Genomic DNA, 27,929 nt, shown 5'->3' on the forward strand with positions numbered 1-27,929 from the left:
AGAATTTTCCAGAAATGTTGAAAACTTGAAGTTCTGGGATTATAGGTATGAGCCACCATGCCCAGCCATTGGTCATTAAATACTGATGAAAGATTCGGTTCATCTAGAAGATAGTTCAGTTCTCAGGTTGACATCACATAACAATCCAGCTCCAAAATATATAGGCAAAATCAACAGAACTCTAACAAGAAGTTAACAGATCCATAATCATAATAGGAGAGCTATCAGTAATCAGTAGATCAATCAGATAAAAAATTAGACTGTAGGAGATTTGAACAACTCAGTTAAGCTTGAACTAATGGATATGTTGTAAATGTTGCACTCAACAAATGGAGTGCACACATTCTTTTCAAGCAAAAGTGGAACATTTCTAAAAATTAATCATGTACTGAGTCATGAAGCAAGTATCAAAAAATTTCAAGGAATTGCTACCACACAGACCATATTCTCTGATCACAATGCTATTAAGATAGAAGTAATAACATAACGAAGATAATTTAAATTTTCCCATTTGTTCAGAATTAAAAATATTATTATACATAGGCCGAAGAAGAAATCTTAATAGAAATTGGACAATAAGAGCAAAAATTAATAAAATAATAAATGATACAATAGAAACCACAAAAATTGCTCTTCAAAAAGAGTAATGAAGTCAGTAACTTCTGAGAAGACAAAGGGAGAGAAAAATAGGGAATTTTAAAAGGTAATAGTTAAGGGATATTATATTGTGACTCATATAACCCCCACATCTTAGTGGTTTAACAATACAAAACATTAATTCTTGTTCTCGCTTCTCGTCCACTGTAGGTGTATTGTGGTCATTCAGGAACTTAGGCTGATGGAAGCTTCATTTCAGTACATACTTCCATCATTCCTACCTCAAGGGGAAGACAACTGGTGGTTAAAATATTTTTTGAAAAGTGACATGTTTTTCCCCTTCACATTTCATTGGATGAAGCAGGTCACGTGGCCACATCTTGCTTACTTCAAAGATAATGAGCCAGTGCCAGTCCTACCGTGGGCTTGAAGGAGTATCAGAATTTTTATGAACTGCCTTAATGACTACCACAGGGACATGACCAGGCTGCAGGAGAGATTTAAAAGATTATAAGAGAATATTACCAACTTTATACTAGTAAAGTTTAAATTTTAAGAAAAGTTGATAGATAGGTTTCTACAATTGTATAAATTATTGAAACTGACTCAGTAGAAAAAAATACATTTAGGTAAATCAGCTGTTAAATCTTCTTTCATAAAGAGAACAAAGACAGTTATGGATTAGTTCTAACAACAGTAATTCCAATTTCACACAGTCTATCAGAGAATATGACTTTAGTTACCAAAATCAGTCAGAAATAGAATGGAAAAATTACAAAGTCTCATTCATGAATACAGAAGAAAAATCTTAAAATATATGCTGAGTCTAGTAATACATAAAACATGTGATATGTTATGACCTAATTGGATTTATTCAAGAGATTGAACATTAGAAAAAATTAACATGTTTGAAAGGAAAATTGCATGATTATCTCAATAGATAGAGAAAACAATTCTACAATAATTTTTGATTAAAATCTCTTAGTAAATAAGGAATAAAACTTTCTTAATTTCATAGAAGATATCTATGAAAATATGTAGCAAGCTCAGGAACAAGTGAGGTAACCTACTATCACTACTATTAATATTGTACTGGAAGTTGTACGTAGAACAGTAAGATAGACAAAGAAAAGATGGAAAAATTGGAAAGAAACAAAATTGTCATTCACAGATTATATGAGTGTCTGCATAAAACCAAAAAGAATCTCTAGATAAGCCTGAAGAATTAATATGGATGTTTATTAGGATTGTTATATATATATATAAGATTGTATGACAAAAATCAGTTGCATTTTGTACACTAACAATGAACAGAAATATGCAATTAAAAATAGATATCATTTAAAGTAGCACAGAAGAGCAAGTTTCATAGCAATGAATTAACAAAAGACATCTAAGACCTACATGCAGAAATTATATTTTATTTTTAAAATATTTAAAGATTTAAGTAAATGGAGAGGTATTTTATTAATGGACAGGCAGATTTGTTATAAAAATGTTATTCTTCACATTGATCTACATATTCAGCGTTATTCTAGTCAAAATTCCAATAATGTCTATACAAATTAGAACCTGGTTCTAAAATTTACATGAGTAAGCAGAGGGCCAAGAGTAGCTAAGATACCTCTGAAGACAGAACAAAGCAGGAGAACTTGCCCTACCAGATATCAAGATTTAATATGAAGTTGCAGTAATTAAGACATTGTGGTATTGTTGTGGGAATAGATGTAGACCAATGTGATGGGATAGAGACAGAATAAAGAGCCCAGATACAAAGATATGAGTAATAGAGACTTGATTATTATAGAACTGGCATTGCAAGGAAAAGATGAATAAATAATAAGACAACTGGTTATCTATATAGGAAAAAATGAAATTAAGTCCTCTACTCACACTTGAACAAAAATTAATTCCAGGTTAATTAAAGATCTAAATGTGATTGAGCAAAAAAGATTTTAGAAGATACTGGTAATATGGCTGGCTGAGCTGGCTCATACCTGTAATCCTAGTACTTTGAGAGGCTGAGACAGAAGGATTGCATGAGGCCAGGAATTTGAAACCAGCTTGAGCAACCTAGCAAGACCCCATCTCTACAAAAAGTAGAAAAATTAGCTGGCTGTAATGGTAGACACCTGTAGTCCCAGCTACTCAGGAGGCTGAGGCAAGAGGATCACCTGAGCCCAGGAGTTCAAGGCTGTAGTGAACTGTGATTGGACCTCTGTGCTGCAGCCTTCCAGCCTGGGTGACAGAGAGGGACCCCATATCTAAAAAAAGACAAAGAAAGAAAAATTTCTTAAATGTAAGTGTAGACTGAAAGGAAGGTATTGGTGAATTCAACTATAATAAAATCAAGAAACTTTTGTTCACGAGTACACATTATAAACAGAAAAGATGAGCTGCAAATTGGAAGAAGATATACACATATTACAAATGATTGGTATCCAGACTATATGATAAGCAAAGCAGTAACAACTCAGAAGAAAAATAGGCAAAAGATAATGCTCATGTGTCTCACAGAAGAGGCATCCCAAACAGTAAATGTATAAAAAGATGCTCAACTTCATTAATTATAAGGAAAATGCAGATTAACCCTAGCACAGCATCCCCATCAGACCCACAAAAATTCTGGCATGTGTTTGCAAGAACATTTGAACAGCGTCTTTGGAAAATGATGTGGCATTATCTAGTAAATCTAGATGCATATACCCAATCACTAAAAAAATTTTCCTAGGTACCCTAGTAAGCTCTTATACATTTATATGGTAAAATTATGAAAGTATTTATAGCAGTATTGTTGATAATAAATTCTAGTTTATTCAATAAAATTGGACATTATATGAAAGTGAAAATAGATAAACCACAGCTCATTGGTTAAATCTCAAAAACAATTTTAAGGAAAAATGCTATATTGAAAGAATCTGTGTAGTATAATTTTATATACAGAATGGTCAAAACATGAAATCGTTAATATTTAGAAGGATATATATATATGTAGTAAAACTAAAAAAAGCTAAAGAATGATCAACAAATTAGCTTAGAGGTTATATTTACTGAGGAGAGAGAAGGCAGTTGGGGTTGAGTTTCCTAGGAATGTCAAGTATACTGACAGTATTCAGCTTCTTAAATTGGTGATAGATACTTGGTTGGTTTATTCTTTAAACAATACATGCTACATGCTATTGGGTATAAAATGTGTTTCTCATAAAAACATAATTTTAAAAAGAATGAGAGTTGTCACCCCACTGTAAAAAATACTTTTAAAGCTTGAAATGAACTACTGTGAATACTGTGATATCTAAATATTACAAATTTCTTATCTAGACTTAAAATTTAATATACAGTTAAAAGATTGAAGCAAATACCTCTTAAGATTATAAATAAACTATTCAAAGAGAGTGTGTGTGTGTGTGTGTCTGTGTTTTAATGCTATATGGGAGGCATTTATGAAGGAGAAAAGATAATTTTCTGTGTTAATAATTAGGCTTGTGACCTTGGGCAATTGTGTGAACATCAGTTTTTCATCATTTAAAAGATAAGGGGGTTGGAGTATATAACATCTAAGGATTAACTCATTTTTATGAATATTGATACATAATTTTTTATGTTTTTAATTATGGGTACATAATAGTTATATGTATTTATAGGGTACACGAGATGTTTTTATATAGGCATAAAATGTGAATTAATCAAATTAGGGTAATTAAGGTATCCATCACCTCAGGCATTTAACATTTCTTTGTGTTAGGACTATTCCATTTCTACTCTTAGTTATTTTAAAGTATGCCCTAACTTGTTGGTGATAGTCACTTTGTTGTGCTATCAAATATTGTTCATTCTGTCTAACTATATTTTTGCACCCATTGACCATCCCCACTTTATCCCTCCCTCCCTGTTACACTCGCTTCCAAGCCTCTGGTAAATATCATTCTACTCTCTGTCTCCATGAGAACAATTATCTTTAATGTCTGGCTCCCACATATGCATGAGAACATGTGAGATTTGTCTTTCCATGCTTGGCTTATTTCACTTAACATAATGTTCTCGAGTTCCATCCATGCTGTTGCAAATGGTAGGATTTCATTCTTTTTTCTGGCTATATATACCACAATTTCTTTATCCATTCACCCAATGATGGATACTTAGATTGATTCCAAATCTTCGTTATTCTGAATAGTGCTGCAGTAAACATGGGAGTGCAGATAACTTTGTGATATACTGAATTCCCCTCTTCTGGATATATACCCAGCAGTGGGATTGCTGGATCATATGGTAGTTTTATTTTTAGTTTTTTTGAAGAAACTCCATACCATTTTTCATAGTGGTTGCACTAATTTACATTCCCACGAACAGTGTACAAGGATTCCCCTTTCTCCAAATCCTCTCCAGCATTCGTTATTGCCTGTCTTTTTGATAAAAGCTATTTTAACTGATGTGAAATGATATCTCATTGTAGTTTTGATTTGCATTTCTCTGAGGACTAATGTTGAGCATTTTTCATATACCTCTTGGCCATTTGTTTGTCTTCTTTTGACAAACGTTTCTTCAGATCCTTTGTCCACTTTTAAATTGGATTATTTGATTTTTTTTCCCTATTGAATTGTTGGAGCTTGTTACGTGTGTGTGTGTGTGTGTGTGTGTGTATAATATAGTAGTTATTAATCCCTTGTTGGACGAGTAGTTTGCAAATATTTTCTCCTGTTCTGTGGGTTGTCTCTTCACTTTTTTGTTTCCTTTGCTGTGCAGAAGCTTTTTAGCTTGATAGGATCCCATTAGTCCACTTTTGCTTGGATTGCCTGTGCTTTGGGGATATTACTCAAGAAGTCCTTGCTCTGACCAGTGTCCTGAAGTCTTTCCCCAATGCTTTCTTTCAGTAGTTTCATAGTTTCAGGTCTTAGATTTAAGTCTTTAATCCATTTTTATTTGGTTTTTGTGTATGGCAAGAGATAAGGGTCTAGTTTCATTCTTCTGCATATGTATATCCAGTTTTCTCAGCACCATTTATTGAAGAGACTGTCCTTTCCTCACTGTATGTGTTTGGCACCTTTGTTGAAGATAAGTTCACTATAGATATGTGGATTTATTTTGGAGTTTTCTATCATTGGTCTGTGTGTCTGTTTTTATACCAGTACCATGCTGTTTTGGTTACTGCAGTTCTTTAGTATAATTGGAAGTTAGGTAATGTGATTCATCCAGTTTTCTTTTTCCTCAGGATGGCTTTGGCTGTTCTGAGTCTTTTGTGGTTCCATATAGGATTATTTTTATTTCTGTGAAGAATGTTGTTGGTATTTTGATGGGGTTGCATTGAATCTATAGATGGCTTTGGGTAGTATAGACATCTTAACAATATTGATTCTTCCAGTCTATCAGCATGGCATATCTTTCAGTTTTTCTGTGTCCTCTTCAGTTTCTTTCATCAATGTGTTATAGTTTCCATTATAGGGATCTTTCACTTTTTTTATTAAGTTTATTCCTAGGTATTCTATTTTATTTGTAGCTATTGTAAATGAGATTATTTCTTGGTTTCTTTTTCAAATTATTTACTGTTGGCATATGGAAATGCTAATGATCTTTGTATATTGGTTTTATATCCTGCAACTTTACTGAATTTGTTTATCACTTCTAATAGTTTTTAGGTGGAGTCTTTAGGTTTCTGTAGATAATAAATAAGATCATATCTCCTACAAACAGAGATAATTTGACTTCTTATTTTCCAATTTGGATGCCCTTTATTTCTTTCTCATGTCTGATTGCTCTAGCTAAAACTCCCAATATTATATTGAATAATGGTGGTGAAGGTGGATATCCTTGTCTTGTTCCAAATTATGGAGGCAAGGTTTTCAGTTTTTCCCCATTCAGTATGATACCAGGTATGGGTCTGTCATATATGGCTTTTATCATGTTTAGGTAAGTTCCTTCTATACCCATTTTTTTTAGAGTTTTTATCATGAAGGGATTTTGAATTTTATTGATTTTTTTCAGCATCAGTTGAAATGATCATATGGTTTTTGTCCTTTGTTCTCTTGATATGATGTATCACATTGATTGATTTGCATATGTTGAGCCATGCTCACATCCGTGGGATGGATTCCATTTGTTCATAATGAATAATCTTTTTAATGTATTGTTGAATTCAGTTTGCTAGTATTTTGTTGAGGATTTTTGCATCTATGTTCCATTAGCAATACTGGCCTATTGTTTCTTTTTTTCTCTTCTGTCTTTGTCTGGTTTGGGTATCAGGGTGATACAAGCCTTGTAAAATGAGTTTGGGAGTATTCCCTCCTCTTTGATTTTTTTTGAATATTAATAGTTTAAGTAGGATTGTTATTAGCTCTTCTTTGAATGCTTGATAGAATTTAGCAGTGAAACCATCGCATCCTGGGCTTTTCTTTGATGGGAGACTTTTTATTACTGCTTCTATCTTGCTACTTATTGGTTTATTCGGGTTTTGGATTTTTTCCTGGTTCAGTCTTGGCAGACTGTATGTGTTTAGCAGTTTATCCATTTCTTCTAGGTTTTCTGATTTATTGGCATATAGTTGCTTATAGTAGTCTCTAATAATCCTATGTATTTCTGCAATATCAGTTGTAATGTCTCCTTTTCATTTCTAATTTTATTTATTTGGATTTTCTCTCTTTTTTTTCTTAGTCCAGTAAAAGTGTGTGAATTTTCTTTATCTTTTTATAAAAGTAACTTTTTGTTTTATTGATCTTTTGTATTTTTTTGGTTTCAGTTTCATTTATTTCTTTTCTGATCTGTATTATTTCTTCTAGTAATTTTGGGTTTGGTTTGCTTTTGTTTTTCGAGTTCTTTGAGATGCATCATTAGGTTGTTTGTTTGAAGCTTTTCTACCTTTTTGATGTAGGCACTTATCGCTATAAATTTTCCTCTTAACTGCTTTTGCTGTGTCCTGTAGATTTTGATATGGTGTGTTTTTGTTTTCATTTGTTTTGAGAAATTTTTAAATTTCCTTCTTAATCTCTTCATAGACCCACTGGTCATTCAGGAACATATTGTTTAATTTCCATGTGTTTGTATATTTTCCAGTGTTCCTCTTGTTATTGATTTCTAGTTTTATTCGAATGAGGTCAGAGAAAATACTTGATACAATTTCAATTTTTAAAAAAAATTTTTTAAGACTTGTTTTGTGGGCTGACATATGATCTATCCTTGAGAATGATTCATGAATTGAGAAGAACCTGTATTAAGTTCAGTTTTTCTTTTTTGATTTTTCTGTCTGGAAAATCTGTCCAATGCTGAAAGTAGAGGGTTGAGTTCTCCAACGAGTAATGTGTTGGGATCTATTTCTCTCTTTAGCTTTAATAATATTTGCTTTTATATATTTGGGTGCTCCAGTGTTGGGAACATATATATTTAGAATTGTTATATCATCTTGCTGAATTGACCCGTTATCATTACATAATGACCTTCTTTCTCTCTTTTTTTAGTTTTTGTCTTGAAATCTATTTTATCTGTTAGAAGTATAGCTACTCCTGCTCTCATTTGGTTTCCATTTGCATGGAATATCTTTTTCCATCCCTTTGTTTTCAATCTATGTGTGTCTTTATAGGTGAAGTGTGTTTCTTGTAGACAATACATAGTTGGTTCTTATTTTTTTTCTTTGTTCAGCCACTCTGTGTCTTTTGATTGGAGAGTTTAGTACATTCACATTCAATGTCATTATTGATAGGTAAAGACTTAATACTGCCATGTTGTTATTTGATTTCTGGTTGTTTTGTCCTCCCTGCCTCCCTCCTTCCTTCTTTCCTTCCCTCCCTACCTCCCTCCTTCCTTCCTTCCTTCTAAAAAGTGATTTTCTCTGGTAATGGGTTTTAATTTCTTGCTTTTTTGTGTGTGTGTATGTATTGTAGGTTTTTTGATTTGAGGTAACCATGAGGCTTGCAAACCAATTATTTTAAATCAATTATTTAAACATATGACATCTCTGCTTACAAGCAAATAAACAAGCAAAGAGAAATCTAACAGCAGTTCTACACTTTAACTCCATCCTCCCCAGCTTTTTAACTTTTTGTTTCCATCTGTATGTTTTTATACTATCTCTTAAAAAATTGTTATAGTTAATTTTGATAGGTTTGTCTTCTAGTCTTCCTACTCAAGATGTGTGTTTTGTGCCCTGCAGTTACAGCAATATGATAATTCTGTATTTGTGTACTTACTGTTACCAGAGAGTTGTGTACCTTCCAGTGATTTCTTATTGTTCATTAATGTCCTTTTCTTTTGTATCGAAGAACTCCTTTTAGCATTTCTTGTAGTACAGGTCTGGTATTGATGAAATCCTTCAGCTTTTGTTTATCTGAGAAAGTCTTTATTTCTCCTTCATGTTTGTAGGATATTTTTGCAGGATATAATTTTCTAGGGTTAAAGTTTTTTTCCTTCAGTACTTTGAATATGTCATGCCATTCTCTTCTGGGCTATAAGGTTTCCACTGGGTAGACATATCGGAGCTCCTTTATATGTTATATTTTCCTTTTTTCTTGTTTCCCTTAGGACCTTTTCTTTATCTGTGACCTGTGGGAGCTTGGTTTTTAAATGTCTGATGTAGCCTTGTTTGGGTTAAATCTGCTTGGTGTTGTATAACCTTCTCGTAGCTGAATATTGCTGTCTTTTTCTGGGTTTGGAAAGTTCTCTGTTATTATTTCTTTGAATAAATTTTCTATCTCAATCTCTCTACCTCTTCTTTAAGGCCTGTAAGTCTTAGATTTGCGCTTTTGAGACTATTTTCTAGATCTTGTAGGCGTCATTCATTTTTTCGTATTTTTTTCTCTTCTTTCTGTATATTTTCAAATAGTCTGTTTTCTAGCAAATTCTTTCTTTTGCTTTATCAGTTCTGCTGTTGAGATAGGCATGCATTTGTCAGTTTGTCAGTTTTTCAGCTACACAATTTCAGCTTGTTCTTTTTTTTATAATTTCAGTCTCTTTGTTAAATTTCTCTGATAGGCTTCTGAGATTCCTTCTTTGTGTTTTATTGAAGTTCACTGAACTTCTCAGGACAGCTATTTTGAATTCTTTGTCTGAAAGGCTCATGTTTCCGTCACTCTGGGATTGGTCACTGGTACCTTATTTAGTTGTTTCATGAAGTAATGTTTTCCTGGATGTTCTTGATCCTTGTGGATGTTCGTCAATGTCTGGGTGTTGAAGAGCTCAGTATTTATTTTAATCTTCGCGGTCTGGACTTGTTTGAATCCGTTCTTCTTGAAAAGGCTTCCAGATATTCAAAGGGAATTGAGTGTTGTGATCTAAGTCTTTGGTCACTTACAGCCGTTCAGCACTAGAGGTGCCTCAAGCACAGTTATGCTGTGACTCTTACAGATTGCTAGTATTACTGTCTTGATGGACTTGGGTAAGATAGGGGAGAATTCCCTGGATTAATAGGCAAAGTCTCTGACTCACTTCCCTCTGTGTGCCAGGCTGCTGGAGTTTTGGGAGAAGTGACAAGCACACTCCCTCATGGCCTCTGGACTGTACCAGATCACACCTGAAGCCAGCCCAGTCTTACCCAATGCCCATGGTGACTGTTGCCTGGCTATTTGTGATGTTTATTCAGAGCCCAAGGGCTCTTTAGTCAGCAGGTGGTGAATCCTGCCAGGACTGTTCCTTTCCTTCAGGGCAGCATCTTTCCTTCTGACCCGTGGTGGGTCTAGGAATGCCTTCCTGGAACAAAGGCTTGCACTCAGGGGCTTCAGGAGTCTGCAATGGTACTTTATTTTACTGTGGCGGAGCCAGTACCCAGGTTGCAAAACAAAGACGACTCTCCCTTAGCTACACTGCCTGGAATTGGGAAAGGGGTGACACAGGCACTGGCTTGGCTGCTGCTGGTGGTGTCTCATTGGGTCGTGTGCACCCTGAGACCACTGACTCCCTGCCAGCACAGTTGCAAGAATTGCCCAAGGACTGCAAACCTTTGTGCCACTGCCTTACAGATTTATTCCAGGGCTCAGGCTGCTTTTTGCCACCTTGTGATGGGGCTAGCAGGCTGGTCTAAATATTCACTCTGTGGGTGCAGGCAGAATTCTTCCCTGTGCTGTGTTCTCCTGTGATGGGGTGGGCCTGAGTTCCAGTGCAGAGTCCCACAATCAAGTCCTAAAATCACTTCGCTCTCCTCCCTGAGGCACACACAGATTATCTCTTGGCCTGGTGGCTGCACTGCAGGGGAATGGGGGAGGGGTGGTGTAGGCAGTGCAAGACTGTCTTTTCTGCCTTCTTCGGTGCCTCTTTCCTTGACACAATGTTAAAACCAAGTTCTGTGATTGCTCACCTAATTTTTGGTTCTTCTGAAGGTGCTTCCTTGCCTGGGTAGTTGTTGAATTTGATGTTCATGTGAAGGGGCAATCACTGGAGGTTTCTATTTGGCCATCTTGCTCTGACCCCTCTCTGATGAATAGTTTTTTAATTATCAGATAATTAATTAAATGCCTATCTCTGTGTCATGATTTGTTGGATAGTACTCCGAAGGCTGTATGGTTGGAATGAATTGGGTTTAGCAATTTTTCCCAACCTTCATGTTTATTTTTGTCATAAAGAAAACACATCTCTTACCCTTGAGTGGTAGTATTTTTAAGGGAGGCTGTGGAGTGCAGTGTGTTTCCTAGATGACAGATTGCAATCCTTCGGTTATACACAGATGTATTTAGGGATGCCCGAGTTTTCAGCAAGAATATTTTAATGTTGTATTTTTGTGTAAATGCTAATACAAAAATTTAACAAAAACATATTCTGCACCATCTGTATGGATATTTTATAATAAGAACTGCCTCCTAATTTTTTTTCTTCTCATTGTTATGAACTATTTTGATTGTTATAAGCTAATGAGCAGATAGCACTCCTACAAAGAAGTCATTAGTTTCCCTATCTATATGAGCAGACAAACAGAGCTTTAGTAACCTGGCCAGCGTCAAATAACTTGTATATGGCAGAGTTGAGATTTTTCATCTTTTTAGGACTCAGTTTCATCATCTATAAAATGGAAATAATATATATACTTCAAGTTTGGTCATGAATGTTAAATGAGAAAATTTATGTAAAGTGCTTAGCACAACAGCATATAGTCAATGCTTAATAAATGTTAGCTGTTGTGGTTGTAATTGTCATCGTTGTCATTACCACTGTGAAAAAGATTATTATTTGCAAGGAGTACTTTCTACCTTTTTTAGTATTTTTTTATTTATAGCCTGATTTAAGATCCAGTCTGATTTTTTAGGCCCAGGGTTTGTAGACTCAGATATATAGAAACTAGCTTAAATATGTCCATTTTACTATGTAAGTTGTATTTGTTCTTTTTTGAAAGATACTTGGTGACAGTTATATCCTAATTAATAACAGGATAGATAATATTAGTGGTTGTCATAATAACATATAGTGGTTGTTATAATAATATTTAATCTGTGTGACTGTAGAAGTCTTCAGTGGTAGTAAGAAGGTTTGGTATAGCACTTTGTGGTTATACCACAGGACCTATTTTCCCACAGGCTTTTGCTCTTCTCTCTGAGAGTGTTCAGTATAGTGGCTAAGTACACAGGCTCTGGAGCCAGATTTCCTGGGTTCAGATCCATTTTCTGCCACTTACTGGCTTTGTCATGAGGTTTGTTAAGAGGGTAACTAGTTAGCACATAGGAATTCAATAAATTTTAACTAATATTATTATTGTTATTTGTGGGAAGGAACAATGGAGGGGTTCAAATCTGGGAAGGATATCTTTTAAAAGCAATGGGAATGGACATACAAGTAGTTACTGAAACAAATTCTTGATTGACTAATATAATAATGACTGTTACAGCTCTGATTGTTAACCTGGGAATGTCATCACACACCTCACTTTTTCTTTTTTATGTTTAGGTTGGGTTTTTTGTGAAGAGAGGATGTTCCAAAGGCATGGTTGAAATTGAATTGTAAGTGTTAAAAGTGCTATATAACCCCCTTTTTCTGTATAATTTCTTGGTTTATGTTCATGTTATCCTGGTGATTCCAGAAAAGAGTATTAATATAGTATTATGGCATAAATACTGGAAATAATATTTAAAGAATAGCTTATCCAGACAGCTAAGTTTTTTTAAAATGCATTTTTTAAAACTTAAATTGTAAGAATTTTATTCTGGAAAAATTTTCAAGGAAATTTTAAGTTTATCAGAGATAATAGAATTATTACTATTAAATATTCATTAATAAGTAGGGATATTTTCCACAAATTTAAAGTATCTGTTGTTTTTTGCTGATTTTGAAAGTGATGCTTGTTTTAAAAAATGAGAACAGTTTGGAAGTGTATGAAGTTGAAAATAAAAGCCTTCTTGCCATAATTCTTCTAGGAATAACTACGGTTAATAGTTTGGTGAATCTCATGTATGACAGATACTTGGTACTTCTGTCACCATTTTTTATTTCCTCTCTTATGATACCAGTAATTCATCATGGTATTCTTTAACATTGAGCATGGATATTCTCAGCTGACTGCTCTTGGCAGCTATTTTTGATGGACCAGCGTTGGTATTTATGATAAAACCAATTGACCATCCTCAGTGTATATACTTTTAGTCTTTTATACATAAATATACACAGTTTAGATGATTTTTAGAGACTGTTGTTTTGGGAGTATTTGTGGAAAATTGTGGCATTTTTGAGGTGAAAAGCTCTTAAAGATTATCTGATTTTATAGGATATGAGGAAATAATCTTTCACTTAATAGGATATGAGGAAATGATCTTTCACTTAAAAATTATTGGAAAATTTTTTATTTATGTATAGATGAGAAATAGACACATGGAAGCAAAAAGAAAATAAATAAAAAATTATGCCCAATTATTAAAATGTAATGATAGAATTTTATCGAAGGATACAAAATCAAAATCTGAATAAATGGAGAAGCATAATATGTTCCTAGAAACATAAAGTTAATGTTTTTAACATGTCAGTCCTTTTCAAATTAATGAATATATTTAATACAATTCCAATGAGAGTCTTAACGGGTAAGTTTACAAGTTAATTCTAAAATTTATCTTAAAGAATAAATGTTCCAGAAAGCCCAAGGAGATTTTGAAAAAGCAGAATTGTAAGATTTTTACTTACCAGATGTTAAAGTATACTGTAAAGCTGTTGATGTAATTAGTATGGTATTGGTACAGAAGATGAGAGGAGCAGGATGGAGAAACTAGGAGCAGATCTAAATGTGAGAACTTCATTTATTGTAAAAGTGACAGTTTGATTAAGCATGGAGTATTGTAAGAGATAGGAAAACCCAAACTATTTTTGCTGTTCTCAAACTCAGCATTACATAGAACACTTGTGACATCAGGTGTGTGGGTTTTTTTCCCCCACACCTGTTCGGTTCTGACACTAATTGGCATTACTGCAGAGCCCACAGATTATGGGCTCAGTCCCACATGACTGTCCCCCACTTCAGATGCCATTTGCCAATCTCAGGTTATATCCTGTACTTCTGACCAACTAGCTATGAATTGGAGTTCCCAGGAGATCCCTTCCTTCAGATTAAGTATTTGGCTCACAAAACTCAAGGAAACACTTAGTTTACCCATTTATTATTAATATAAAGGGTACTACAGAGGATACAGATGAATAGTCAAATATAGAGCAAGGTCTGGAAGGGGCTAGAATGCAGGAGCATCTGTCCTTATGGAGTTGGGGTACCACTCTCTCGGCACATGGATGTTATCCCCAACCTGGGAGCTCTCTGAACCCTGTGTAGTTCAGGGATTTTTATGGAGGCTTCATTGCATTATAGGTATGATTGATGGGGATGAGAGCTGGGTAGGGCTGCAAGTTCCAAGCTTCTAATCATGGCTTTGTCTTTTTGGTTACCACCCTCCATCCAGGAGCCCACCAAGAGTTGCCTCATTAGAACAAGACATTCCTGTCACTCAGGAAATTCTAAGGGATTAGGAGTTCTATGCCAGGAACTGGCGGCAGAAACTAAATATGTAATTCTTATTACAGGTTCAATATCCCTTATCTGAAGTGCTTGGGACCAAAAGTGTTTTAGATCTTGGATTTTGGAATATTTGCATTATACTTACTGGTTCAGCTTCCCTTATCCCAAACTCTGAAATCTGAAACGCTCCAGTGAGCATTTCCTTTGAGCATCATCATGTTGGCATTCAAGGAGTTTTGGATTTTGCAATATTTCAGAGTTTTGATTTTTGTATTAGGGATAATCAACCTGTGTATTGCTATCACAAGCGTAAATTACTCCAATTGTGTTGAGACAATTGGCTGTTACTTTTATTAAAAAAGATAAATTTAGAGCTTTACCTAACACCATACACATAAATAAAATTTAAGACTGTTGAAGGCCAAGTGAAAAAATATGTAACTTTGGAAATAACAGAAAAAATACGGAATGTTTTTTAAATCTTGGGAATGAGATAGGCCTTTCTAAGCAGAACAAAAGTCTTAATAAACATAAAAAATAAGATAGGAAATTTAGGCAGCACACAAATCTAGCTAAAAGCAATGATACCCTGGTTAAAAATAAGTGACAGATAAAACATTTCAGCACAAAAAATATGTTCAACTCTTAAAATTACTAAAATTCTAATGTCTCATGCAAATCAGTAAAAATTATAAACAACCTAATAGAAAAACGAGCAAGGAAATTTAATACAAAAATAAAATAAATGGCCAAAAAAGTAGAAAATAGAAGCTTTACCTTACTAATTATCAAGGAAGTCAAGATAATGAGGATTTTTTTTCCTCTCACTTTAAAAAAAATTTAAAGGTAAAACCCAATAATATGAAAGTATAAGGAAGTGGTAGTCATGCATTGTTCATAGGAGTGTAATCAGTATATTCTCTTTGGCAATATCTAGCAACATTTAGAATACAGATACTCTTTTACCCATTTATTCTATTTTAACAAATATGTATTATACAGAATGTTTACTCATTAACACAAAATTAGCTTTCCCTAATTTTAATAGTGAAAAATTACAAACAACTGTCCAAATGTCCATCAGTTGAATGGCTAAACAAAACGTGTCATATCTGTACAATGACATTATTTAACAATAAAACGGAATGAAATACTGATATATGCCACGGTATGGGTGAACCTTGAAAACATTGTGTTCAGTGAAAGAAGCCAGACACAAAAGACCACATGTTATATGATTCTATTTATATGAAATGTCCAGAATAGGCAAATCCATAGACCCAAAGGATAGATTAGTGGGTACTGGAGTATGAGGGGAAGAGGGAATGTTGGGTGACTGCTTAATGGGTATGGTAGGGTTTTTTGGGGGGGATGATGAAAATATTCTGGAATTAGTTGTGATGGTTGCATAGCCTTGTGCATACAATAAAAACCATTGTTGAACTGTATGCCTGCAGTGGTTAAAATGGTAAACTATGTTATGTGTATTTTACCACAATTGAAAAAATTGAATTATACACTTTAAAATAATAGATCATATGATATGTGAATTATATCTCAGTTTTTAAAAAGCAATTGTCACAGATACTCTTGGGTTAGCCTTGGTATCATTGAATGATGGCTTCTCAGATGTTGAAAACTGAAACAAATATACTAAGCTGGGTATATTTCTTAAAGACAGAAGGAGTATTAGCATTCAGGTTTTAAAATTCCAGGACAGATGGCTATAGGTATTAAGCACTCCTGACTTTGTACTTTCAGTCACCAAGGCCTAATTGTTTTCTTAGTTATCTAAAGAGTTAAACCACTTGGTATGAAGTAGCTACCAGCTCTAATAATCTAATCAGTGGCCATTAACCAGAGCCCTTTTACCAAATCTGGCATAGGGGGTGGCTTCCTTTCCCCAAACTCCAAGTGATTACATTATAGTCACTTTTTCTGCCAGGGTCCACGTAGCCTTGAGAGTACCAAATGTAAAACAGCTCATCTCTAGTTGAAATTATAATTGCTATTACACAAATGGGTTAACTGGCCATGTACTCATTGAGTAGAATGGTGGCTAGAACAATCTCAAGCATGCAGTCATTTTTCAGATATTTATTGAGCACCTATATATTGGGGATATAGCACTCTGCCCTCATGGAATTTATAGTTAGGGATATGAGGAGAGCTGTCTAAATAAGTAAAATATATATTTTGTTAGGTAGTGATAAGTGCTATGTAGAAAAATAAAGCAGGAAAGGAGGATAGGAGTGCCAGAGTGGAGTTTTGTATTTTTTTAAATAGTGTGATCAGGAAAGTTCACTGAGAAGGTAGCATTTGAGCAAAGACCTGAAGAAGAGAAGGTAGTAAGCATGGACATATTTTGGGAAAGAACATTTCAGGTAGAGGGGTCTGCAAATGCCAAGGCCCTGAAGTGGTAACCAGGGTGACTGTATCACATTGAAGGAGGAAAATGGTATAATAAAAGGTAAAGTGTGAAAATACCAGCTCATAGAGCCTATAGCCATAGAACTATAGAGCCTATAGCCAGTGTAAGGACTTGGCAATTATTTTACATAAAATGGGAAGCCACCAGGTTTTCAGCGGAGGAATGACATTATCTAACTTAAATTTTAACCAGGCTATTTGGGTTGCTATATGGAAAATAGACTTTAAGAGAGCAAAGGCAGAAGCAAGAATATCGGTTAAGTGACTAATATAATAGATGTTAGTAGCTTAAGATTTTCTCATGAATTACATGTTGGATTTGGGAGAAGGGGAGAGGCATCAAGGAGTACTGCAAAATATGTGGCATGCTTAAGGGTAGAGTTTCCATTAACTGAGGTAGAGAAAGCTGCCACAGGACATTTGGAAAGTAATATCAGAAATTCATTTGGAGTAGATCACATTTCACTGAACTAAGATGCCTCCACTTGTAAGATGCAGCTTCCAATTAAACTAGCACAGATAGTTTGAAATGTGCATCCTAATTTTAGAAATGTTAAACATGGTAAAGTTTGAGATGCTTAGCAGACATTCAGGTAGAAATGTTGAATGGGCAGTTAGATATATAAACCTGTCATTCAGGGAAAAGTCTGGGCTAAAGATAATATATTTGGAACATTGTCAGTATTACGATGGATGAGATTACCAATGAAGAAGAGATACATGAAGGAGAGAAGAGGTCTAAGAACTAAACCCTGCTGCAGTGCAGCTTTTAGAGATGGAACATAGGAAAGGAAACCAGATTGGCTACTGAGTTAGAAGAATACAGAACCTGGAAACCATTGCTTTGAATGGCTTGAGGGAGGAGGGAGTTGTTCATCACCTGTGTTTGATACTGCTGTTGTTAGGTCAAGTAAATTGAGGACAAAGAATTCATAATTAAATTTTAGTTTATCATTGGCCTTGACAGGGTTTGGGAGAAGGAGTGCTTTTTAAAATTTGCATTGAGTGTTTGGAAAAGGCCTGTGAGATTATTTTTGAGCAGAGAAGTGAGTGATATAAAAAGAGCTAATAATCATAAGAAGATCTGGGAATATAGTAGTCTAATCAGACCACAAAAGTTGTAAAGTGGAATTAAGTTTTATTACTTCTGAGGAACAGAAGAATGGCAGTGTGGTTGGAGTAAAATGAGATATTTGCTGTAGGACTTTAGTTGGTTGGGGATATTCCCTTCTGTTCCTGATTTGGAATGCTTTTAATTATGAATAGCTGATGAACTTTATCAGCATCTATTGAGTTGATCCTGTCATTTTAGTTATTGAATTAATTTCCTGGTGTTTGCTCAATTTTGCATTCTTAGAATAAACACAATATTGTCATAATTTTTTTGATGCATTCCTAGATTTGGTTTTCTACTCTTTTTTTTAGGACTTTTACATCTGTATTTTGTGAAAGGTAGTTATGGTTTGAATGTTTGGATAAACTTACTGGCCTTTCTAAGTACTGATTTAATTTTTTCCCTAAGTACTGATTTCATAGGAATGGGATTATTTATATTTTCTATTTCTTCTTGGTTCATGTGGTTATTTATACCTTTTAAAAGATTTTCCCATTTTTCTTAGTTTTAAATTTTATTGACATGAATAATATTCTCTTATGAGTTTATTATATATGTCTGTTATCTTATGTATAATATATATTTATTTGTCATCTGTAGTTATATTTCCCTCATTCATTCATGTCCTTTTATTCTCTATACTTGAAAAAAACTGATCTGTCCATTTTGTTAGTCTTTTTTAATGAACTATTTTTGCATTGTTGTTTTGTCTTACATCACGGTTTTCTATTTCATTAATTTCTATTCTTTTCTTTGCTGATTCTTTTTTAAACTTTCTTTTAGTTTCTTTTGTTGTTTGTCTAATTTCTTGAAATGGATGTTTATTGTATTAATTTTCAGTCTTTTGTTTTCCCTAATGCAAATAGTAAAGATTAAAAATTACTCCCTTAGTATTGCTTTAGCTTCATCTCCCAGATTTTGGTATTTTCTTTTTCTTTTTTGAGACAGTCTTACTCTGTCACCCTGACTAGAGCGCAGTGGTGTCATCATAGCTCACTGCAACCTCAAACTCCTGGGCTCAAGCTTTTCTCCTGCCTCAGCCTCCAGAGTAGCTAGGACTACAGGCCTGTGCCACCATGCCCAGCTAATTTTTTCTATTTTTTGTAGAGACAGGGTCTCACTCTTGCTCAGGTTGGTCTCGAACTCCTGAGTTCAAGTGATCCTCCTGCCTTGACCTCCCAGAGTGCTAGGATTATGGGCGTGAGCCACCTCACCTGGCCATATTTTTTTATGTTCATATTTTATTTCAGTTCTGAATATTTTCTTTATGAGAAGTTATTTCTAATTCTAATTAGTGATTTTCTTGTACAATATTTTTAGTATTTATTTCTACCTTAATTGTAGAAATATAGAGATGTTTTTATGTTACCAATCCTTTGAAATTTGCTGAGGCTTACTTTTTATAGTGGGCTTTTGTAATTGTTCTTCATTTGGCTGAAAGAATGAGTATTCTCCTGTTGATACCTGCAGTGTTCTATATTTGTCCATTAGTTCAAGTTTATTAATGTTAACTCTTCTGTATTTTTGTTGATTTCAGTTGTCAGATTCCTTAATAACTGACAAAAGTGTATTACACTATCCCTCTATGTAGATTTGTTAGTTACCCTTGTCCTGTCAGTTTTTGCTTTATATATTGCCAGGGCATCATTAGTTACAGCTAAGATTCAAATTGTTAATCCTTCTGGTGAATTGAACTTCTTATTGTTGGTGTAGTAACTTCTATGTTTTGAGGTTTTTAACCTTAAAATCTACTTCATTTGCAATTAATGTAGTTAGCAGCTTTTTTAAAAGTATTTTCCTGGTTATCTTTTCTCATTCATTTATTTCCTTTTTTTTTAAATCTCATTTAAACTGGCATAGCTGGTATTATTTTTTTTCTGTAGTCTTTCAAATAAAGTGTATGGTCCACCTACAAATACTGTAATTATTTATATGTTTGAATTTACTTTTACCATCCTATTTCTCTGCTTTTTATTTTTCCCACTGTTTAGCATTTTCTTTCTTGCTTTTGTTGGATTTTTATTTGTTTCATTTTTCCTTCTCTATTGTCTTGGAAATTTGCATTCTCTTATTTTAGCGGTTACTAGAATTTTAAACAAAAATTCTTATTAGAGTCTAATTAATATCTTTATGTTCCTACTGAATAAAGACCTTAGAGTACTTTGTTCTGATAACTTCTCCAAACTTACATGCTTTTTAATTCTCTTATTTTTTAAACTCCCCAAGACATAATTATTGTTAATATAATTATATTAATTATACTTTCAGTGTTTGTTTAGAATTATCCCAGATATTTCTGTTTGTCTTGGTTTTCATTTCTTCTTGCATTTCTGATCTTCCCTCTGGGATCACTTTCTTTCTGCCAGAAGGACATTCTCTAACATTTCCTTTAATGAGGATCTTCTATTGGAATATTCAGTTTTTATCTGAAAATGATGATATTTTGCTCTAAATTTTGAAAGACGTATTTGCTAGATACAAAGTTCTGTATTGTGACAGGTCTTTTCTCAGCATTTTCAGAGTATAATGCTATTGTCTGTTAATGTGAATCTAATCTTAGTTTCCTTGACAGTAATTCTCTTTCTCTCAGGGTGCTTTTAAAATCATGTCTTGGTTGTTGTTTTATAGTTTCATATCATGTTTTTTATTTATTTCCCTTGGTATTTAATGAGCTTTTTAAATCTATGTTTTCTGAGTTTTGGAAAGTTCTTGTGTATTATCTCTTCAAATATTACCACTGCCCTTTCTCCCTCCTGTTCTTCTAGAATTCATTTAGACATATTAGGCTTTCTTACTCAGTTATCCATGTCTCTTTCATTTTTTCATCTTTATGATTCTACTTTCTGTTATTTGTGTTTGTCCTTAATGATTTGTTTTCTTAGGGGGTAGGGGGAGGTGTGTGTGTTCATACTAAACTGCTCCTTTCTCGTTGAACTTTATCTGTACTAAGTCTTTGAGGATAAGGTAAATTCCTGCAGAGGGAATTATAATTAACTTCTTTCAGAGATCATTGGATACTTTCAGTTCAAGATCACCAATATTAGTGATTCTCAGCTTGTGGTGATAGTGATGAAATATTTCTTAGTTTAACCTTACACTGAGTATATAGCCCTTGGGTGTGGTTTTCCATTAGACTCTCCACATTGGGTAGCTATGGGCTTTGTCTGTCTTTGTCCTCTACCAGGAGATCAGGAAAACGAATCCTCAAAGTCACCAGATTGGGCAATTGCCCTCAAGGTGAAAGCCAATTTCATTTTTCCATTCCAGGTTTCCACGTGCACTAGGATTTTGGCCAGAATTCCTTACTTTCATGATAACTCATGAATTCATTTATGAAGATATATTTTATCTATTATTTTTAGTTGTTGATAGCAGGACGATCAATAAGGATACTTTATTTATTAGTCATTCTGCTGAAAATGAAAATTTAAAACTACTTATTTTAAAGCCCTAAAAGCTTACTGTGTTTGAAGTATTCTGATTACAATATAATCTATATATACATCATTTACAGATTATCATTGTTGTTTAGTGATTGGATACCAATAATTTATCTTTCTACCACATGCTGCTGATTCCCAGTGAAGAAGATGGATGAATAGATGGCAGGTGTGGAGCAGTAGTACTTCTAAAAGCAAGAAATAAGTAAATACCCTTCTTTCAGATTCTGTATTGCTTAATATTCCTTTATAGCCAGCAATGTGATGTAATCCCCTCTGAGTTCAGAGTGGATGGAGTACATGGTGAGGAAGCTGTGGGCTACCTGTATAGGCTAGTTTTGATTTCTGGAAATGCTTGTACAAAAGTCAATTTTCATTTATACATTTTCTGTATAGGGAGAGTTTCAAGGTTAAACTGTCATATGCTTTAATATACCAACCCATTTTGAATGCAGTCAACGGTTGTGATTGTAGAATAGCATGATAATTAAAGGATAAGTAACTCCAGATATGCAATTCCTCTAGTAGCGCTTGGGAATTAGTCTTGGTATTTGTTCTAATTTTATTTTAACAGTTTAAATAATTTTGAATGTTGAGTAAGTAGTACCTGACATGTGGTCAGTTATGGTATTGTTACTAATGAAATGTCAAGGTTTCTTTATTGGGAAAAATAACATCATATCAAAATATAAAAAGGAATAAAAATTATAATCCTATCTGGCACCTTTGATGCAAGAGAATTTTGGAAATTTTATTTCTAAACTAATGTAAGTATTCTGAATATAAAGCTTTTAAAATTATTTTTTAATTAGGTTCAGGGCATCTGGAAATCTTGTAATCACCCGTGAGATTGATGTGGCAAAAAATCAGTCCTTTTGGTTCATCAACAAAAAATCTACAACCCAGAAAGTAGTGGAAGAGCAAGTTGCAGCCTTAAATATTCAAGTGGGCAATCTTTGCCAGTTTCTACCTCAGGTATGAGAGAAATAAATATAAAGATGGAACAATTTTATATATAGTGTTTCCTTTTTATACCTTATAAGAATGTAAATACTTTTCAAGGGATATTGTAATGGATATTATTTAAATCGAATGTAGCACTCCTGTATTTTGTTTTGTTTTTGTTTTGAAAGGGTCTCACTCTGTTGCCCAGGCTGGAGTGCGAAGGCATGATCATAGCTCACTACAACCTTGAACTCCTGGGCTCAAGTGATCCTCCTGCCTCAGCCTCCCAAGTAGCTGAGACTACAGGCGTGCACCACCATGCCTGGCTAATTTTTTTTTTTTTATTTTTATAGAGATGGGGTCTCACTATGTTGCCCAGGCTGGTCTTGAACTCCTAGCTTCAAGCGATCCTCCCGCCTTGGCCTCCCAAAGTGCTGGGATTACAGGCGTGAGCCACCACACTCGGCCGTGCATTGTTAATACTTACTAACAGTTCTTTGTAAAAGGTAGCATCTCATCACTTACAGTATGTTATTAATTTGTAGTAATTTAGAAAATTTTAATTAATAAAAGTCTAAATTATAGAGTATTTTGAAAGAAAAATAAAGTTGTATTATTTTTAAGTATAGAGAAGTTATGCTTCCATTGTAGACCCTTAAAATTTTGTTAATAAACAGTTTTTTAGTCAATGTATTTGCATAGGTATTTGATGTACTAAAATTCCTGTATCTATACGAGTGCCTTCTAAAATCTTAACATTTTAAATTTATTAGAAATAAAAAATCTTGATAATGCATGGTAAATGTTAAAGTCAAATACCTTTTAAATTTGGCTTTCAGTGCTGTCTAGTGACTCAATTATAGTTTCTTTTCTTCAGAAACACAATGGTGATTTGATTATGTCCAAATTAAATAAAAATTTTAAAGTTTTTTGTATTTATCAGCTAATGTTAGATTATCTACAGATGTTTGAAATTGCCTTTTTTAAAAAAAAAAAAAAACCTTATAATATTCCCATTGCTTTGTGATAGTGATCATTTCAATCCAGGGGACTACTTTTTCTTTTATTCCTAAACTGTTTTTATTATATGTATATAAACATTTCAACCTGGAAATATTGACATAGAAATTTTTTAAAGGTTATCAAAAATATGACAATTTCTACCCTAAGTTTGTCTTTATTATTTTAAAGAATAATGTATATGTATGTGTATATAGTATATAGTTTTTATGAAAATTTACATCTCAAAAGTTTTTTTAAAAAATAAGCTCTATCTTAACAAGTGTAACCATTGAGTGAAGTACATTTTGAAGATATTTATAACTGATAGTTGCTGATGTTAATTTTTGTACTCTAGGACAAAGTTGGAGAATTTGCTAAACTCAGCAAAATTGAACTCCTTGAAGCTACTGAGAAGTCAATTGGTCCTCCAGAAATGCACAGGTATCACTGTGAACTCAAAAACTTCAGGGAGAAAGAAAAGCAACTAGAGGTACTTATAAATAGACAACTCATTTTTTTCTTACTGATTTCTGTGTCTCAAAATGTGGCAGGGTGGGCAGTAGTTCTTATTCATTAAATATATTCATATTTGTGATTTTTTTTCACCCAGGATTGTACTGCTAATGTCAAAGTGACAAAAAGTGAGATTGGATTTGGTAATGTAAAGTTTGAAAAATTTGACTGTTTCAGCAAATACATTTAATTGAATTTTTAAGGAACCAATAACAGTATTATGAAATTTCTTTTTTCTTACAAAGTTACAGTATTATTCTTTCATTCATTCATTATCTATTAAACACCTGCTATGTGACAGGCACCGTGTAAGGTTTTGGGTAATGTAACAGTGGCATTTAATATAACATTTCTGTTGACCTAGTTCTTACATGTATTTTTTTCATTTGTATGAGGGTGGACTTTGTAAGAAAACTATGCATTTAGCTGTAGTGTTAAATTTGTTATTTTCATCTTTAATAAAACATATTAACAGAAAAATGTCCTTTTATAGCATATTATTTGTAAATGTATTTTTATTTCATGGGTCTTTTTCCATATCCCAGTAACCAAAATAAATACAGTAAATTTTCATAATAAGAAATCTTGTGAACAAATGCTTTCTTTTAATGTAACTGTCTATACTTGCAACATATATTTTATTGTAATTAAATGTTATTTTTATTATTATACTTATTCACAGTGAATGACCAAAAGAATTGTTCTGAGCTTTTTTTATTTTACTGAGACTGGGTCTCACTGTGTTGCCTGGGCTACTGTGCAGTGGTGTCATCATAGCTTACTGCAACCTCAGGCTCCTGGGCTCAAGCGATTCTCCTGCCTCAGCTTTATGAGTAGGTAGCTGGGACTACAGGGTTGCACCACCACACCCGGCTAATTTTTCTAATTTTTGTACAGATGGGGTCTCGCTCTTGCTCAGGCTGGTCTTAAATTCCTGGCCTCAAGCGATCCTCCCACCTCAGCCCGTGAGCCACCGCACCTGGCCAGTTCTGAGCTTTGTATAATTATTTTATCCTACTTCAGATACTCCTTTGGTCCTTTTATTTTTCCCTACATCCAACAATCTAATATTCCCGTCTGAAACACTCACCTATGCTACCTACCGTCCTCTGGGAAAAAAACCAAAAAACCAAGCATATATTCTACTAGGTTCTGAGTACATCTTTGTATTTGTTAATTTGAAATTTAAAGATTAAATTTTAGCTTTCTTTCATCTTGTTTCTAAGACCTTTAAGTCACAGGTGTTCATAACATACTAATCATGATAATATTACTTTTTATTTGCATATCACTTTTACAGCTTTTGTTGAGCTTTCACCTATATTAAGTGAATTGCTTCTACCCTTGAAGTGGATGGAGCAGGTATTTCTCTTATCTTTAGGCAAGAAGAGTCCAGGCTCAAAGATATGGCAGGGCTTCCTCACAGTCACATGACTAATAAATTGTAGACCCTAGACCAGAACTCGGGTATGAATGTTACTTTTACACAGTTCTTAACAATCCCTGTGGAATTTTTGTGAAATTTTGCTAGCATTGTTTATTTTTCATTATTAAAAGATTTAACCTGTTGTCTTTTTCAATTAAACTAATCATTCAACTAATATTTATTTTAGACCTCATGTAAAGAGAAAACTGAATATCTAGAGAAAATGGTTCAGAGAAATGAAAGATACAAACAAGATGTGGAGAGATTCTATGAACGTAAGCGACATTTAGATTTAATTGAGATGCTTGAAGCAAAAAGGCCATGGGTGGTAAGTCTTAATTATTAGAAGCAAAAATAGGTGATTCTTTAAGTAGCAGAGTAGTTATAAAAAAGGTACCAATTTCTGTGTATTCAAATTAGGTGCTTTTTCATTTTTTGCTTTATGTATTATAAAATTTGTGTCTCTTACTATTTTATTATATAGCTGTGTGCTAGTTATAATTATATAACAAATTATAATTGTCAGTGCTCTTAATTCTTTCAGATTTTGGTGCTCAATATGGTTCTTTGGTTGTTTTTTAAAATGTTAATGATCTACGAATGTTCACATATGTAAAAATTAAATCCTTGAGTATCCTCAGATCACTGAGAATTTACTTGGAATATTCAGCTACAGATGAATCTTAGCTGTAGTCTTCTACTCATATATTTCATAATTTTCCTGAGTTTACTGTATTGTAATCTGTGTGATGTACATTTTATTTAAGACCACAGTTTGTGTTAAAGTTTCAATTCCCACAATGCATTACTTTATAATAGGTGGAACAAAATAGGTAAGAAAGTTTTGTAGTGTTCCAAAGTTAGAATGGAAATAATTGTTACTAGATTTGAAAAAATATGTGGCTATATTTGTGGGATTCTAACTCTATGCTATTTCATGATTTTATTATTCTTAAACTTTTTACTTTCTTCAGCTCTTTTTGATTGCATTTTTCCTATGTCCGTTATTACTACTTCATCCACTTTGTCTTTTGAAATCTTTTGGTTTTCCATTTTTTCCCTAAGATTGATTTCAATCTTTTTTCACTTTTTTAAAATTTATTCTTACATTTATTTGTTTCTTCTTTTTTTTCTTTTCTTCATCCCATTCACTCATGAGTTGTCTTAGTGTTCCACTTACTTTTGTTTAGCAGATATTTATTAATTCCTGTGACATGACAAGGATCATTTTCACCTTGCTAGCTACATGTTTTTTGTTTTCTTTTTGACCCATTTTCCATTTGTTCTGTATTTTTTTTTGTTTTTGCCTTTTATAACTGATTTGCTTCTTTATACATCCTTGTATCCCTCTTTATTGAGATATTAAAGGCAAATCTCATTTTAATAGCCATTAGAATAAGTTTCAGAAACAAAAGGATAGAAGTCAGAGTCCAGCCTAGTGATAGAAATCAAAGCTCAATAAATATCAGGACTCTTATTAAATCATTATATTGGTATTTATTATTTTTGAAGTTATCTCAGAGGGCAAATTTTATATTAATATGCCTGCCAAAGGGATATCAAAACAATCTTTTCTTAGATTTGGTTTCTACCTGTATCTTGATTTTGATATATATGTTAATTTAAACTGGTAGTTCATTAACTTCTATTTCTTGAATTATTTGCAAGGAATATGAAAATGTTCGTCAGGAATATGAAGAAGTAAAACTAGCTCGTGACCGCGTGAAGGATGAGGTCAGAAAACTTAAAGAAGGGCAGATTCCTATGACTTGTCGAATTGAGGAAATTGAAAGGCAACGTCACGATTTGGAGGCCCGAATCAAAGAGAAGGTACTTTGTGGGTTCAATTTTGGATTGTTTGAATTTTACTTTAGCAAATATAAAAAGTATTTTGCAAGTTTTCCAAGAATTTTCTAGATATTACTTGTAGCTTTCATTCCTTAAGTTTTTTAACCAGGAATTCTACCACAAGGCTTTCAGAGTCTTATTAATGTTAGAGGATCAACACTTTGTAGAAATTCTAAGATATAAAGAAAGAAAAATGAAATTGTGATTGTTGTAATTACAAGAGGATTCATGGTAGTATTTAGAAACAATGAGTTGCTTTTGTGAATTTTGTAATTACACACCCTTTTGAAGGAGGGTGATATAGAAAATATGTTTCATAGAATAGTCCCTGTATTTTAAAAGTGTAACTTAAAATTTTTTATGGTCATGGCTTTTAACTTTTAAGAGGGTTTTGGGGTCAGAGATCATTTTGAAAATGGTTTAAATTCATGCTTCCAGAATAACGCAAAATAAGCAAATCTAAGATTTTGCATAAATGCCCTGACGTTCAGGCATTGACCCTTACTTAAGAACCTCTGGCATAAATTGGTCCCTTAGCTCAGAGAAGTAGAGTGCTTTGTAATTAGACCAGTGGGATTAAAGCTCTATGAAGGTTAATTTTGTGAATTCAGAAAACCATTTTCAGTGTGTTTGTACTATATACCCCTGATGTTGGCCATTGTGCTCGAAGATGGGTGTCAGTGTTCATAAAGGGAAGATTTCAACCTGTAACTGCTATTA

General features: G+C 33.5%; 1 protein-coding gene across 3 annotated transcripts in view; it reads left to right on the top strand.

The window, feature by feature from the left end:
- The window catches only part of SMC5 (structural maintenance of chromosomes 5), a 98,249-nt gene that overhangs the window by 7,000 nt on the left and 63,320 nt on the right, over positions 1–27,929 (top strand). For 2 of the 3 annotated variants that reach the window (XM_045563647.1, XM_045563648.1), the window contains exons 3-7: positions 12,448–12,500; positions 22,288–22,450; positions 23,778–23,912; positions 25,549–25,689; positions 27,030–27,191. In XM_045563647.1, the coding sequence (XP_045419603.1) occupies positions 12,448–12,500; positions 22,288–22,450; positions 23,778–23,912; positions 25,549–25,689; positions 27,030–27,191 (654 nt within the window). Of the gene's footprint in view, positions 1–12,447; positions 12,501–22,287; positions 22,451–22,826; positions 22,927–23,777; positions 23,913–25,548; positions 25,690–27,029; positions 27,192–27,929 lie in introns of those variants that run through there. The other variant, XM_045563649.1, reaches the window with a different exon arrangement.

Source organism: Lemur catta, chromosome 10 (assembly GCF_020740605.2).
Source record: "Lemur catta isolate mLemCat1 chromosome 10, mLemCat1.pri, whole genome shotgun sequence".
NCBI classification, from domain to species: domain Eukaryota; kingdom Metazoa; phylum Chordata; class Mammalia; order Primates; family Lemuridae; genus Lemur; species Lemur catta.